Source organism: Stenella coeruleoalba (assembly GCF_951394435.1).
Source record: "Stenella coeruleoalba genome assembly, chromosome: 3".
Lineage (NCBI taxonomy): Eukaryota > Metazoa > Chordata > Mammalia > Artiodactyla > Delphinidae > Stenella > Stenella coeruleoalba.
Genome location: NC_137148.1, coordinates 72,349,587 through 72,366,273, shown reverse-complemented (window position 1 = coordinate 72,366,273; position 16,687 = coordinate 72,349,587). Strand labels below are relative to the sequence as shown.

The 16,687-nt window shown below is 36.9% G+C and overlaps 1 protein-coding gene across 14 annotated transcripts in view; it reads right to left on the bottom strand.

Moving 5' to 3' along the window:
• The window catches only part of ADGRV1 (adhesion G protein-coupled receptor V1), a 565,462-nt gene that overhangs the window by 378,642 nt on the left and 170,133 nt on the right, over positions 1-16,687 (bottom strand). For all 14 annotated transcript variants that reach the window (XR_013827796.1, XR_013827797.1, XM_079918356.1 and 11 more), the window contains 7 exons: positions 13,727-13,949; positions 13,190-13,394; positions 8,070-8,216; positions 5,589-5,844; positions 3,706-3,908; positions 2,461-2,637; positions 1,909-2,091 (listed from right to left, as the gene is read on the bottom strand). Coding sequence is in view for 12 of the 14 variants with exons in the window: in XM_079918356.1 (XP_079774482.1) it covers positions 1,909-2,091; positions 2,461-2,637; positions 3,706-3,908; positions 5,589-5,844; positions 8,070-8,216; positions 13,190-13,394; positions 13,727-13,949 (1,394 nt within the window). In the remaining 2 variants the exon portion in view is untranslated. The remainder of the gene's footprint in view (positions 1-1,908; positions 2,092-2,460; positions 2,638-3,705; positions 3,909-5,588; positions 5,845-8,069; positions 8,217-13,189; positions 13,395-13,726; positions 13,950-16,687) is intronic.

Genomic DNA, 16,687 nt, shown 5'->3' with positions numbered 1-16,687 from the left:
GGCAGACCAGTGGTTAGGACTCTGTGCTCTCACTGCTGAGGGCCTGGGTTCAATCCTTGGTCAGGGGACCAAGATCCCAGAAGCCGTGCAGTGTGGCCAAAACTTTTCTATAAAAATTTAAAAATTAAAAAAAAAAAAGTCACATATTTATAGTATTTCAAAGTCAAAACTTTTCAGTCTATTGTTTCCAAGATAGAGGAAATTATATATGTAATAAAATATAGGATAATTTATAGATTCAAAAAAACAATGAAGGCTTATTCTTGAAGAAAAATATTTAAAATGTCATGCAGGCTCTAATTACCATTGCACAAACATAAATTTTAGTATACTTAGCATTAATACGACCTGATATAAAATGGTACCATATAAATTATTACTGTCTTCTGTAACTAGAATAAATCCCTTCGGTTTCAAATTACTGTTCTTATAATGTAGGGAAAAAGGCAGGAAGAAAACCCAAATTTCATGTTTTTAGAACTCTGTGATCAGGAGTTCATTCATCTGTCTGGATCTATGTTACAAGTTTTTATAACTTATAAATGAGTAAAACTTTGGTCCAGCTTGTGATTTCACTATTAGTCATAAAAATATCCCAGCTGTATGTCCATATTTAAAATATTTTCTATATCCCAAAGGGAAATGACACAGACATTTATCAAAAAAAAAAGTTTTCCTATCTAAATCCATCTTTAATATAGTAACAGAGAAAAGTGAGAAATCTGGACGTCACATTCAGAGAAAGAGAAACCTGAACAAAATCAAATGCTAAAATATAAGCTTGTCAAAATGTCTGCACCTCAAATCAGTACTGTAGAACACAGAATACTTTCCCTACAGGATGTTAAATTTAAGAATGATGATGATCCTAAGGGTGCTGCTAAGTGATGGGACTTTAACTTCATGAAAAGAATAAAGTCCTGATAATATAAAGTTGGAAGGTTACTTCAATGAAAAATCAATTTATTTGTTTCTACTTTTAACATGAAAATCTGCATTTCCCCTCCTTTTAGTAGGAAATGTTTTAAAGTCTTAAATTTGTTAAAATCTCATGATTTCAAATATTAACAATAGACCTTTATGTGTAGGAAAATCTAGATCTGTATGCTTATCTTTTAGCAGTATTTACTATCCCCCTAACGGCAACTAATAAGTTGATGCACACTGTGCAAATCTGTGCAGGCAAAATCAGACTGCATGTAAACAGATACTGCTATTTGAAGTTACTAACATTTTCATGGTTGTTCACATGCTTTTTCCACTTACTGATTTAAAAATTTATCAAAAATTCTTACATATTGCAAAATGCCCAGTTCACAAGCTTACAATTCTTAAAGAATATTTTGTAATTTTTAAGATTGGTTGGCCCAAATCTAGAATACTGTTTTTCAATTTTTTCCAGTTTTAACTACTTTGTTCCTTTTCTATCATTTTAGTGTTTTTTAATTGTAAAAAAATCTTTGGGTAATAATAAATGTACATAATAATAAATGTCTTTAGTAATAAATGCATACACTTCTACTGCAAATCCTAAAAAAAAATTATATTTATAATCATTAAGAAACAAATAGAATATAAGAACCTAAAGTTCATAGGAATAGTCTAGTTCATCAGGCAGTATTTTATACATTCTTAGGCACTTCCAAGCCAGTTATTATCATTTTATAACTTCTATTTAAAATAGAGTAAGGTGGGGAATTTCAGAGAGGGTAAGATTCTTGCCTATTTATATTCTCTTCCCATGTCCATTAAAAAATTATACATTAACTAACGATACCTCTGTTGGCTTGACATGGAAATTTAGAATTTAATACATTCAGCAATCACTACTGCACATTCATTTGGTGGATGCCTATAAAATGTTTCAAGTACAACCAAAAAATGTTAATATGTCTGTAACTAGCATACTTGTCTATCTGCAAATTCAAGAATCCCGTGAGATGGCTTAAAGTCTTCCAGGCCAGCACTGTCCAGTGTTGCTTTCCAATAAACAGTTACTGCCCCAAAGCTTCCAGCCAGCCGGACTACAGCAACTTGAAGAATGTTCAGGGGTGGAGGTACCTCATAGGCAGTAATAACTCCACCAACATCCTTTAAATAAAGAATATAAGTTAAAATGCAAGACAAAAGTAACTCATGTAAGTCATCACTTTCTAAACTTATTATTTCTACTATTAGTTCTTATACTTCACTCTTCAAAGTAGAAATCAATAGTTGACTATAAGTATGCATATTCGGTCTTCAGAACTCTTACATTTAAATGTAATGTAAATAAACTTGCTTAATCCTTTGTTCTAGCTCAAAGAGAACTAAGAATTAGTCTATAAGAAAAACTTCAAGATGGGTATTTATTAATACCTACAAGAAAAGTCAATTATTTTTCAGAAAATATATGATACTGGCCAAATCAGCAGATACAAGCTTTTGTTATTACTATAAATGTGTGAAAGTTCCTCTCACTCTGGTAACATGAAAATTAAAAATTCCTCTGGGATCATCATTTTCTTCAATCATTATCTCAACTATTTCCATCCCAGGCCTCCGCACACTTGGCTGTCCTGCAGAGAAGTCAGAGTTCACCAGGTACACCTCAGTGATGTTGACAATAAACCCTTCCTCCAGCTCAGGGGCATCATCCTGGGGGTAAGGAACAGGGGGAGGGGAGAGAGATGGTGTTTTATTTTTTTTAATGTATTTGATTTGCATTGGAAATACAATATTTTTCAGTAAAGAATGACTGTCCACAGGCACGGGCAGCTCTACCACACATATAAAAAAAGATTCCTTTTTATATTTTAGTACATCCCCACTGACAACTTCAGAATCTTAGGGGATATTCAAGCTTATTGGTGATGTTTCAATGGAAGCCACATACTCATGAGCAAGTAAAATAATTCTTTAAAAGTATCTATCCCACAATTTTGACCACATCCTACTGAATATGTTTTACATATATAACATCCCCTCAATTTAGGAGAAACTGGTAAATGCTACATACATCTTAAAAAGTGAAAGCTCTGGACTTGTAAATCTAATTATAATCCTATATTTTAATTAACTTTTTAAAAATTGTTACCTTATTTTTCAATAGGTAATAAAAAATTTCAAAAGAATGATAATAATTAATATATGTAGGACTATAATATATAAATACAATATTTAATTATATATTAGTGATAATACTATTAACAAATTTCAGTTTCCTGGGCATCACTACAGACGTATATACACATTCTCTTTAGATGAAGGAGAGAAAGAGAGTGAGAGCACTAACACCAGATCTAAACCCCATCTGAAGACTAATCTTAATTCAAGTGATTGTATCATGGAATGAAAACACTGTCCTGTAAAAGCAATAATAAAAATAACCAGATTGACTTGGGTATTTTATTCATTCAATCATTAGTTGAAAACAACTAACAAAGCAACAGAATAGAGGATCCAACCAGACACATAATCAATCCAGATTCAATGCTTCAAAGTTCATTCAAACAATATTCCAGTTCACAAATAAATATAAACAATTAATACACTTGTTATTTTATCTTTCAGTTATTAAATAGTCATTCATTATTAAATATTAGGGTGGGTGGGAGCATTAGAGTACTTGTATCTTTATATTTAAAAGGCACCCTTTTTAAAAATTTTACCTTAAAGAGTATTTTCCTTTATTTTACATCACATTCATTGCAGCCTTAGACTCACCGGCAAAATGGCAACTTTGACATAAGTTTCTTTTATGTTTTCTTTCATTATGATCATTGGTTCTTGTAGCACATAATCTTCATTCTCAGTGGCTTGATTACTGACGTGCAGTAAGAAATTGGGTTTAGCTACCAACTGAATGGCTATGTCTCCAAGTAGTCCTTTATTTCGAACAATTTGTAACTGAAGAGTGGTGATGTTCTCTGTGAGACAGACATGCCTTAAGTAAGTAAGCTTTTCTACTTGCTGTTGATGCTATTCCAAGCACTTAGGATAGAATGTTCTGCACTACCCCTTTCAGACAGGTAAAAAAGAGAGGTAAAACAAAGACAATGTATACTCCCAAGGAGTATTTAGTGTTTTATCCCTTGTCTCCAAAGTTGTGGTGAGAATCACCACACGCTGTTAGCATTATATCCCAGTTCTAAACCCCCACTTCTGGTACTCTAATTCACTCTCCTATGTTGCACATGTCATACACTTTAACAGAAACTGCTGAAAATCTTAGGAAAGTGCATACCTGCTGGTTGAGCAGAGGGGCTAATTACAAATGCCAGGAAGATTCTTTGAAAATGAAAAATTAAGCACACAGAGTCATCATTTAATAACTAATCATTAGAAGAAGAGCAATTTCGTTCTTACAGTAAAGGTGGCTATCACAAAGCTCAAAGTATTTCCCAGCACATATTTTTTATTTCATATCTTAGATTTTTAAAATTTAGTTTGCTATATAAATGAAAAAAATGCTTGTCAATTTCCCTACCAGTCTGTGAATTTCTAATGACGAAATACCGTGTCTTTGTTTCCAGAACACATAGCACAATTTCTGGTACTTACTAGGTGCTTCAAAAATGACTGTTGAATGGATAAATGAACAGACCATTTTATTTTAAGATTACTCTTTCTATTCCAATATGTACAGATATATAAAGACCTAGATGCATAATTACACGTCATTTTTTTCCATCAACTATTTAAATAAAAGGTCCTTGAAAGATGTCCATGTTCCTATCTGAAAATTTTAGAGCCTTCACATATTCTTAATACATATATATTATATATAACCTTTTATTCAAATAAGTCAAATGACCTTTATCTATAAAAATCTATTTATTCTACAGTTGATAAGAATAGTCATTTAGACAAAGATGTCAACACTAAGCTCAAAGGAAACAGGAAAAGAGGCACTGATCACTTATGCTTCACAGAAAAAATATTATTCTAATTACTGCTTTGGGTTTAATAATTAACACCTCGAGTACCACATGCATTTCTCTGTGCTGCTCATTGTTTTCTATAACTATTGAAAATCTATAGCGGAGAAATCTGAGTGAGGAAAGAGAACAGATATATCAAAAATGAAAAAGAGAAAGTAAAATAAAACCCAAACACTTCTACTATAATGATTTACTAAAATATTATTATTTCTATTATGACAGTAATGTCTCAAAAAGTAAAAGTACGGCTTCCCTGGTGGCGCAGTGGTTGTGAGTCCGCCTGCCAATGCAGGGGACACGGGTTCGAGCCCTGGTCCGGGAAGATCCCACATGCCACGGAGCGGTTGGGCCCATGAGCCATGGCCGCTGAGCCTGCGCGTCCAGAGCCTGTGCTCCGCAACGGGAGAGGCCACAACAGTGAGAGGCCCGCGTACCGCAAAAAAGAAAAAAAAGTAAAAGTAAAAGTATTTCATATAGCCATATCACTGTGTAACGACAGGATCAGAAAATTTAATAGAAACAAACAAAAAGTAAAAAAGGATTGAGTATGACCTGTCAAACTGAAAAATATCATGTAAAAAAAGAAAATTACATCCCTAGTAAATATTAGAATTAAGTCATCCAATAAAACTTACTAGAACCTGAAAAATATTTAACAAGATTTACCTTTAGGCTCTGCTACTCTGACGAAGAGAGACTCAGCATGCCAGCCCACCGAGCCATAGGGCGAGTCATTGGGCAGAGTGGTTATCACAGACTTGCTTCTTTTCTGATCAATAGTAGCACCTTTTGATGGGTCCTCAACCCCTTCTGTGATAATACGGATGAGTGTTACAATCACAATCTCTGACAACTCTGGTAGGTCATCAGCAAGAACAGTCAGAGTAATTGTAGACAGTGCCTGGCCTTCAGAAAATGAAATCTAAAATTTTAAAGAAAGAAGATTTTATTTATATTCTACTTATCACTGTGCAGTAAGAATACCAAAAGGTTAGATTATCTTTTAATATCGACCATATCTTAAATAATGAGATATTTAAGCAACATAATATGATCCTACAAATCAATCAAATGCCTTTCACATGAGAAGTAGAAGATTGTTAGGAAAAAGAAAAAGTAAACCACTACTAAAACTTAGCTAATAAAACATGTAGCCAAACTGTCCTATCCTGAAACCTACCTTCTTAATAAAATATTGAGTACATACTCTTTCTGGAAATTTAAGCCCTGGATACCATATATAAAAATCTAAAAACATAAAAGAAGGTGGCATATAGTTTAAACATTTTTCTCTACAAAACTTTTGCTAGGAGTGCTACTTCCACTTCCCTCACCTAAACTCTGAATAGATGTATTATTTAACAATGAATCAATCAAAATAGAAATAGAGAGAGAAAGATAGGCAGAGATACAAATCAGAGTCTCTCTCTCCTCCTGGGTCTCCACTGTCTGAAGAGTCAAGCCTAAATTTGCTAAAAAGCATCTGAAGTTCTTTCTGATAGGGCTTCTGTCTGCTTCTTGAATGTCATTTCCCTTTTTTTCCCCATTTCAGACTTTATTCTCTAGTAATAGGGATACATACTATTTACAACAATTCAAACTAGCATTACAGGCCTATTCTGCTGACACTCATCTCTCTACCTAAAGAAGGCACTTCAGGATATAAACTCAAGAGCTTTATTAATAAAATCAAGAGTCAGAAAACTACTGCCCTTTGGTCAAATCCATTTTTTATAAATTAAGCTTTATTGGAAAACAGAAAAGGTCATTTGATAACATCGCTGCCCTTGTGCTACAAGGGCAAAGCTGATAGCTGGGAAAGAGAACATATAGCCCTCAATGTCTAAAATATTTACTATCTGGCCCTTTACAGAACTTACTGACCTTTGGATAAAATAATTCTCTTCCAAAATACACTCCAGGGCTTCCCTGGTGGCGCAGTGGTTAAGAATCTGCCTGCCAATGCAGGGAAAACGGGTTCGAGCCCTGGTCTGGGAAGATCCCACATGCCGCGGAGCAACTAAGCCCGTGTGCCACAACTACTGAGCCTGCGCTCTAGAGCCCGTGAGCCACAACTACTGAGCCTGTGTGCCACAACTACTGAAGCCCACGCACCTAGAGCTCATGCTCCGCAACAAGAGGAGCCACCACAATGAGAAGCCCGCACACTGCAACGAAGAGTAGCCCCTGCTCGCCACAACTAGAGAAAGCCCATGCACAGCAACAAAGACCCAACACAGCCAAAAATAAATACATAAATTAAAAAAAAATACAGTCCATACCTAAGATACTATTGTGTATTTAAATTAGAAATCATTTTAATCATGCTTATATAAGAAATATTAATTGGGGAAGCATATTATAATTCAGAACACACAGAACCTGAGAGATACAACTTGCAGTTTTGGTAGCTTGAATAAAGTAAATATTCACTGCAATAAAATTTGCCATAATATTCTTCACCCCAGGTTATGCCTCAACCAAAAAGTGACCAGAGGTCAAGGACAGCTAAAACAGGATGCAACATTATATCCCCTCGCCCCAACTGGAAACAACTCCAGAGGACAAGCTCAGCTCCAAAACTCCCTCATAAACTCCACCTCAGGGACAACTGTCTGTGGATCAACTTCTCCCTCTGTTCATGATTGCCTTCCTCACTTCCTTATACGTGCTCTTCCCAATGAACTTTTGGCCCACAACTCTCAATCTCAGAGTCTATTTATAGGAAACTCAACCTACATCACTCAGCAACTCTGGTCTACTCTTCCATACTTCCTGTTATTTCACTGGACTTGTTCCCGATTTACTGCTTCTATTCTACCCAAATCTCAAAACCACATTTCCAGCCCCAGCTGGATTACTTTTATCTTTCTGACAGCGTAATACATCCATAATCTGGCCAACCAGTGTACTGAATCTCAAAAGGGATGATGTTTTTACAGATAATTTTGGTATTATAGGGAAAAAAGAAGAATCACAACAATAAAACTAACCTTAACTTGTATCCCTCTCTATGGTGATTAGGAGGAATCCAATGCTGACATGGTCAAACTCAAACACTTCACCCACAAGACAGGGTTTGGTCCCATGCATCAAAAGTAACCATAATTTAAAAGTGACTCTCCTATAATTTTGTAAATTACATACCACTCCTGAGGTAGGAAATATATCACTAATACTTCTGTCAGCTTCCCACGCTACAGTTATACGACCATATGTTCCTTTTAAGCGTTCAACGTTCAAGGTTACTAGGCTATCTTGCTCCATTTCCTCCACATGTTTATATAATGAATTCTGAAAAATACACAGGAAGTCATAAGGGGTTATTTGAAATCATCTAGGCAGACTTTTAGGTCATGCTATTATGCATTTGCAAACTTCACAGTACCGCATTTGCAAACTTCACAGTACCAAGCAACATGACATATTATGTTAAAAACAATATTTAAAAAACAGTAATATAGGATGACCATGATTTTTACTTTAAAACATGCGTGTCTGAATAAGTAAAAGACTAAGTTAAAGTAAATGAAAAGGTTAATTTTTATAGGATTTTTTTCCAGGTTCTATATTTTTCAAATTTTCTTCAATAAACATATTATTTTTATACTCAGAAAGCATACACATTTTTAAAAGGAGTATACATAGCATGTAAATAGCTTATACAACAGAAGTGTCACAGAGAGAGTCAGGAGAACAGAGAAATCTTCTTCCTCCCCTATGTTAAGCTCTGGCAATCCCTCTAGGTCTTTGTTTCCTGTTTGTAAAATAAGTGTTTGGTCTATGTGGTCCCCAAGGACCCATCCAAATGTAATGACATCATGAGAAGCAGTGAGCTCTTTCTGATCATTTACAAAAGTCTCTTATCCTTAAATTCATATCCTCTGAAACATTTCTATAGGCTGTGATGTTTCCATGGATGATGTTTCATTCTTAGCTCATGGTCTTTACAACTGTTTTTCCTGCCAGAACGATCCTTTTCCCTCATGTTAGACCCTTACTCTCTTCTTCTCACCTATACTTCTGAGCCTCTTTCCTTTGTTCCAAACTGATTTCTGCCTCTGTGTGACTATAACATTCTTTGTCCAAGGCCTGTAGACTTCTCTTGCCAGCCATTTAATGAATGCTTCCTCAAAATTAATACTCCAAAAACTCTCTTCTTACAATAACTTTTGTTTCTCCATAGGCAATACAGCAAGAACACAGAGTATAAAGATTTTTTAAAATATTTCCAGTAATATTGTTCTCGTCTTTTTACTTACTTTTACTTAATCTAAAAAAAAAGACTCCCCTATTAATTTCTTAAATAAAATTAAGAAATTTCATTTAAGCTTATGTAAGTTTCCAGTTAGAATGCTAACTTGAGTAGATATCCAATCCTATAGCGTTTTACACAGCATTTTAACACATTGCTACAGATGTTACATAGTAGTAAAATCTTGCTCAAGGCAATCACACATTCCTACAGAAAATGCTTTGATTTTAAAATATGCATATAATTTGCTCGCAAAAGACAATGCCTTTAAAAAAAGAAAGAAAGAAAATGCTTTTTAAAAAGAGAAGCCTCTCTCAGGCTTCATGCCATCTGTTAACAAGGATTAGTAAAATGAGGATTAATACAGCCAGAAGATATTCAAGAAATTCTCAACATCTAAAGTCCCATCTTGGAACCAGGCTGTCCAGACACGAGAGGCCTGTATTGAGGAATTTTCCTGAACGGATTGAAGAAACCTAGGATACTATATCTATTGGCAAGGATCAGGCCACGGTGACTTCGTGTCTCTAGAACAATTGTGAAACAGGCTTCATAAAGCACGATCTATGCTTAAATAGTTGAGGAACAGAATGTACTCCCCATCTGCAGCACAGCTTCTGGTGAGAAGATGAAGCTGAGCTGCAGAGCATTTAGGTTCTGCCCCAGGAGCCCCAGCTCTGCCCTCCATAGTTGTATGAGATCCTGAGAAGGCCCCGTGAGTCTTCTGTTTCCTCCCCTGCATAATGACAGGCTCACAGGAAGCACCTACAGAGTGCCAGGCACTTGTCTGGTTCAGGGAAAGCTGCGAGGAAATCAGTATGCCAGCTCTCATAGTCTTTAATTCTAGTAGAAAAAGAAACTGGCAATAGACCAATCAGGCCATTGTAAGTGCCAATAAGGAAGATTAAGGTGTAATAAAGAATGATGGTGGGAGTCACAATGTTCAGCAAGAAAAGGCCTTTCTGTAAGATGGCATTTCAGCAGAGAGGAAACAAAGTGAGGAAACAAGTCATGTGAATACCTGGTGGGGAAAGAAGTTGTCTGCTTTCTTTCTAACCCTACCCGCGCAGCTCACATCTTAGAGCTACTCTGTCCTACACAGCAGCTCCTGGCCACATGTGGCTACTGAGCACTTGAAATGTGACTAGTCTTTCACTGTAAAAATGCATACTGGATTCGAAGACAAAATACGGGAAAAAAAGGATGTGAAATATTTCATAAGTAATTTTACATTGATTACATGTTGAAACAATAATATTTCAAATAGATTGGGTTAAATGAAATATAACATGAAAACTGACTTCATCTGTTTCTTTTTACTTTTTTAATAGGGCTTCTAGAAAACTCAGAATTACCCAGGGGCTCATATTATATTTCTATTGGGCAGAGGTGCCTCAGAGGAAGCTGACCTGCCTTTGGCTCCAGAGATGGGACAGAGCGGGTAACAGGGTGACCCTACGATCCTTGCAAGGAATTGACTCAGGGTATTAGTAAGTCCAATCTTATCCCCCGCAAACTGCTCCTCTTACAGTGGTTGTGTCTTGGTGAAAGGCACATTCCTGTTCCCCATAGCTCTATCATTTGCTGCTGAATTACTGCAATAGCCTCCTAGTCTATTTCTGTCCTTGCCCACTTACAATCTAGTCTCAATTCTATGAAGAGAATGTCCTTTAAAAGTGCAAGTTGGGGGCTTCCCTGGTGGCGCAGTGGTTGAGAGTCCGCCTGTCGATGCAGGGGACACGGGTTCGTGCCCCGATCCAGGAAGATCCCACATGCCACGGAGCGGCTGGGCCCGTGAGCCATGGCCGCTGAGCCTGCGCGTCCAGAGCCTGTGCTCCGCAACGGGAGAGGCCACAGCAGTGAGAGGCCCGCGAACCACAAAAAAAAAAAAAAAAAAAAAAAAAGTGCTAGTTGGATCAAATTTCTCTTTTACCCCAATCCTCCAAAAGCTCCCAGTTTCCCTCAGAGGCCAAATTCATGAAAACACTAAGGGGCCCGTGCAGGAAAGAGTTAAGGTAGCAGGCCTGACCGCTATACTTCAAAAGGCCTATGGGGTTCCTTCTTGGCTGATGTCTGGGAACCTGGAATATCGGGAGGGTTCTCACCACCCACAGAACTGATAACCAGCTTCTTGTGCCTGAACTGTTTGTACACACAATGTGGTTGATACTAAACAGTCCGTTTCCTTCTGGGACTCTGGAATTTTGTTCTATGCCAGGTACAGGGTGCCTATGTGATCAGCCCCCAGTTAAAACCTTGAGCGCTGAGTCTCTAATAAGCTTCCTTGGTCAGCAACACTCACATGCGTTATCACAAGTCAACTTGACACTGGGGGGAATTTAAGTGTGTCCTGTGTGACTCCACTGGGAGAGAGGGCACCTGGTTCCCTCTGGAGTTCACCCATGAGCCTTTTCCCTTGGCTGATTGTGCTTTGTAACCTTTCACTCCAATAAATCAGAGACATGAGAAAGACTAAATGTTGATCCTGTGAGTCCTCCTAGCAAGTCATCACAACTGTGGGTGCTGGTGGGGACCCCGACACAGGGCCCTGGCCCTTCATCTCCCCTAGTAACTGGCTTCAGCCACAGTGGCCTTCTCGCTGCACCAGAGGAGCAAGGCTTCACGTCCGGGCCTCTGTCCTTGCTGATGGGTGCCCCTGCCTTGAATGTTCTCCCCTGAGATATGCACAAAACTCCCTCCCTCATCTCCTCCAGGCCTTTGCCCTATGTCACTTGCTCAGCGCAGCCCTCCCTGATTTTTTTGATTTCCCAGCACACAACCTCCACCTCCTCCCTCACTCACCATCTGCCTTCCCTGTCTGTTTCTCCATGGCACTTATTAACATCAGGTATGGTACAGATGTTTCTTTTGTCTTTGCTTATTGTCTGTCTCCCCTTGTCCACTCTAGAATTTAAGGACCAGGAGGATGGAGATTTTTACTGTTTTATTTTCTAACATATCTCTAGTATCTGAAACAGCATCTGGTACATGGAAGGTATTTATTAAATACCTGCTACATGAATGAATAAATGACTCAGTAAGTGGGCCTGTTACCCAGTTCCGGCCAATGAGACATAAGAAGAGGCTTTTGGGAAACTTCTCCCTTACACAGAGAGCCACATAAAGCATCTCTCTCTCTGCAAATGGACATGAACAAGAAAGCAGTAGCCCTAATGATAGCATCAGCTTTCAAACAACAAAGCGAAAGGTTAGCTTTTTGCTGGCAAAATACACAGATGCAAAGAATCTGAGCCATAGTGACACAGCAGAGTATCCAGTCAACCCCAAGCCCACCTTCTCTGTGGACACGCCCTAGGTGTTTTAAGTCAGTTTCAGTTCAGTTTTCCTTATCTGCAGAATATTTCAGAGAAAAACACAAGATACCTGCAGCTGTAACTCTAACTAAGAAATCGTGATACATTTTGCAAATAGGACTAAATGATGCAATATGAAGGTTTGTCCTTTTGCTCACTGGTAAAGGAATATGAAGTCTGGGTATGGAAGTCAAACTGGAATAACTGGATAGCTCTCTTTCCTCAGGAGAAAGCATCTCCATGTGTACAATGCACATACAGTTACAAACATCTTTCTCTCTTTCTCTTAATACACAGAAGTAACAAAGGCGTAAAAGGACAGTAATATATTTGTAGGTGATGTGCGTGACAAGACACAGTGTGTAGTCTGTATTTGGAATCTGCTTCACCATTACCCTCTGGAAACAAGGATAAGAGCAGAGCCAAACTCCTGGACCAAGGCCAGCTGGTAACATTATAAATTCAATCTTAGGAAAGGAATCAGTACCAAAAAAAAGTTTAAGACAAGTTGACTCAAGGGTCCATTGTGCAAGTCTGTAAATTTCAATCATCAGTAGAATTCACCTTATAATGCAGAGTTCGGAATGAAGCAGGGAAAGGAAGAGAAGAGAGGCTTAAGACACTCACTGAGTGTTGATAGCAGCTAATAAATAAATACAATGAATAAATCATTTGACGTCAAAGTGTGGAATCTTTACCTGAGCAAATCCAACCACTCCATAGGCATCATCATTAGACAGAATAGTTATTTTTACATAACCATTAATACCAATCTCTGCTCCTCCTTTGGGATTTTTAAGCTGAACTCTGAAGTATTCATCTTCCTCTGGAACTGTATCATCAAGGATATTTACCGCTATTATAGCTTCTTTATCTCCAGGTTCAAATATCAATTCACCTGAACTAGCATAAGAAGTATATATAAAATAAGTCAACTACAACAAATTAAAGACATATAAATGGTAGATTAATCATAAAATTCTCATAATACTGATTACTATTAAAAGTTTGCAGAAATCACATTTCGTAAGTAAAATTTTAATCCAAAATGTTCATATATCACTAATTAACTTGGTAGAATAGATATTAGAAATATGGATAATAACTGAACTTCTGGCTTATTAATAGTTCTTGTATTTTGTATATGCTTCCATCACTAGATAAAGACTCAGAAGTTAGGTACCATATAAAATTATGGTGAGACAAAGACATTCAGCATAAAATGTTGAACCTACCTAGGAATGAAGTCAGACTGGCTCGAGACATAGGCCAGTTCATATGTGTGTGAGTGGATGGGTCCCGCAAGAGCAATTAAATGCTTGCTTGAATTAAGGGACTTTACTGTAACAGAGGCTGCATCATGAGCAGATGGTGCTTCCAGAATAAAAGAGAATTGATTCAGCTCTGAATTCCAGCAGTAAAGAGCAGACACAGCTTGGCCAACAAGAAGTATGTGGACTAGAGGAAGGAAAGAAAAGGCAGCGAGAATGAAAAGTGAATGTCACCTCACCAGCTCCCCAAAGCAAAACCCTCCCACCTCTCAAAGTTCCATTTTGATTGCTGCAGTAAATAAATATGATTCAATTTCTGAAATAACTAGATATAAATAATAATTTTTAAATACTGTGGAAGGTACAAGTCAGCCTGACAGTGTACCCACAATCCACTTGATAAAAAAAAAAAAATCACTGGATGATAAAACCGAAATGAATTTTGAACTCTTTTGTATTCACCTTAATATTTATTTATTGGATAGCATGGTAGGATATTTTTAAAGTGAAAAAGACTCATAATCCCACCACTAAATGTTTCATTTTTATATTTTCCTTTCCAGTCACCATTCATATGAATTCATAATCGACACAGTCTAAATACAAAAAATCTTAATTAAAAAGCTTAATGCTATATTTATAGTATACATTTTATACATATATATAGCTTTATATTTTGCTATACAGCATTCAGATTTATAATTTTAATATACAGATACTAATCTACAGTTGATTTTTTAAATATATTTAATTATTCCCCTACATTGGACGTTTATTGTTGTATTCTATTTAACTTGTGAATATTAATTAGAGACAGCATTCATCATTTTATTTATTTCCACCTGATAAATTCTTAAAGGTGTCCAAAGGATATTAACAAATTTATGATCTTAGAGTATATTCTGCCAATGCTTTCTGAAATGTTAGTAGGAAAGCATATATTTATATATGCATATATTTATATCTGCAGAAATTAGGAGGGGAAGGGGGCTTACTACTCTGTGTATACCATTAAGCAATCTTCAGACTTAAAACTGGGAAGAAAAGTAGGAAATCATGGAGAAACGTACAAATTCCAGTACTTGGAAACACACATTGGAATCTGAAGATATCAAATAAGTTTTACTGGGCATTAAAATAACATGTAGAACCAGAAACCATGAGACTCTTCTAAAATTTTAGCCAATAGGCTGAAATGGAAAATCCCATATCCTTACTCTTAAATATCAAAAACTATTGATAATGTTTACTTATGGTAATTAATTTAAGTACTATTTCAGTTTAGTAAATATTACATAATAAAGATCAAAAAAGATTGTTATTAATAAACTTTCATTTTAAAACTGATCAAACATTTTTCACCAAGTTTTATAAAGTTATATACATTCAGTAAAGAGCAAATTCCTCAGACGAATCACATCTCTCAAGTTTAAGTGATGCTATAGTCTAACCAAAATCATAAACTAAAGTGTTCTGAACATCACTGATTATTTATCTTAACCCTTAGAGATATACCCTATTCAATTCCTCGCAATCTGATCGGAATGACAAGGCAGCAAATAGATAATCAGACATTCAGAGCAGGACCTGTAAGGGCTCAAATCTACATATATGTATGCAGAGAGTACTTTCTCAGAAAACAGACATTCATATTTGTTCAAGATAATATGAGACAGGGAATTTATAAGGGGAAAAAAAAAACCTCCCTAAATCTCTATCTACTCTGGGGAACAGGATTTTTAACTAGTACTGATTACAGAATTCTCTTCCATACAGCACAACTATTTAAAAAAAAAAAAAAGAAAAGAAAAGAAACAATATCTCAAAGGAAGGAAACTGGATAATATTATTTAAAAAGTGAGTGCAGACAAAGAAAAGTTCCATGACTAAAATGCAAGAGCAAGCATTCCTAACATTTAGAGATCTGGGAATATAAAAGGAACCAGTAAGAGACAGAGCAGCCAGAGAGGGCTGCATGAGAAGCGGTGTCCTCAGGAGAGTGCTGAGCTCCAGAGCACTGAGATGAAGGGAAGATTCTGACAAACGTTTGAGATACAATACACAGGGCATCACGGAAGGGGAGTTGGGGGAGGTGCGAGTTGAGCATCTGGTCTGGAAGTTAGGGCTCATATGGTCTACAGCATGCATAGACCACATGGGGAAGACAGTCTCTTTATCCCCAGGGGGCCTGGTCTTCTTAGGATGATCAAACAGGGATGAAGAGAGTGATGAATGAATACAAATAATCTCCAAAGGCCATGATTTCCAAAGGTAATCGTTTTGAGGAAACTGAGAGTGCTCAGGGACTAGGGAGGGAGGGGTGAATTTTTCCAGCAGCATACAGAGCTTTGAGGACTAAATGAGATAAAGTAAAGGACTAGAATAGGACCTTGGACATAATAAACATTCAGCATGTGTTAGCTATAGATTTCCATCTTTCCTGACTCCTTTATCATATATTCTCTTTAAAAAGTGGAATTCAGCAAAACTTGGTTCAAGGCCCCCTTCTCTCATACATACTACACAGTCTCTTTCTAGACAATTTCACCTCTGTCTGTAGTAAAATGACCCTCTGTACGTATAAAATGTGTAGCTGTGGTCTAGGCTTCTCTTCTAAGCTCCAACCAGTAACACTTATTGGTATCTAAATATCAAGACTCAAAGGCATTTCAAATTACCCCAACAAAACTCATTATCTCTGCCCCCAAAAGCCTGGTTTCCTCCCCATGATCACCATAATAGTTAAGGGACTACCACTCATCCATTAGTTGCAGAAATTAGGGCTCATCCTTGATATTCACTCTTACCTACCCCCATATGCAATCTATCATCAACTCCCAGGATTTTACTTGAGAGACAGCTTCTGGATTAATCTACTTCTCTGATTTTGCACCTGTATCACCGACCACTTTCCAAGCTCCAGCA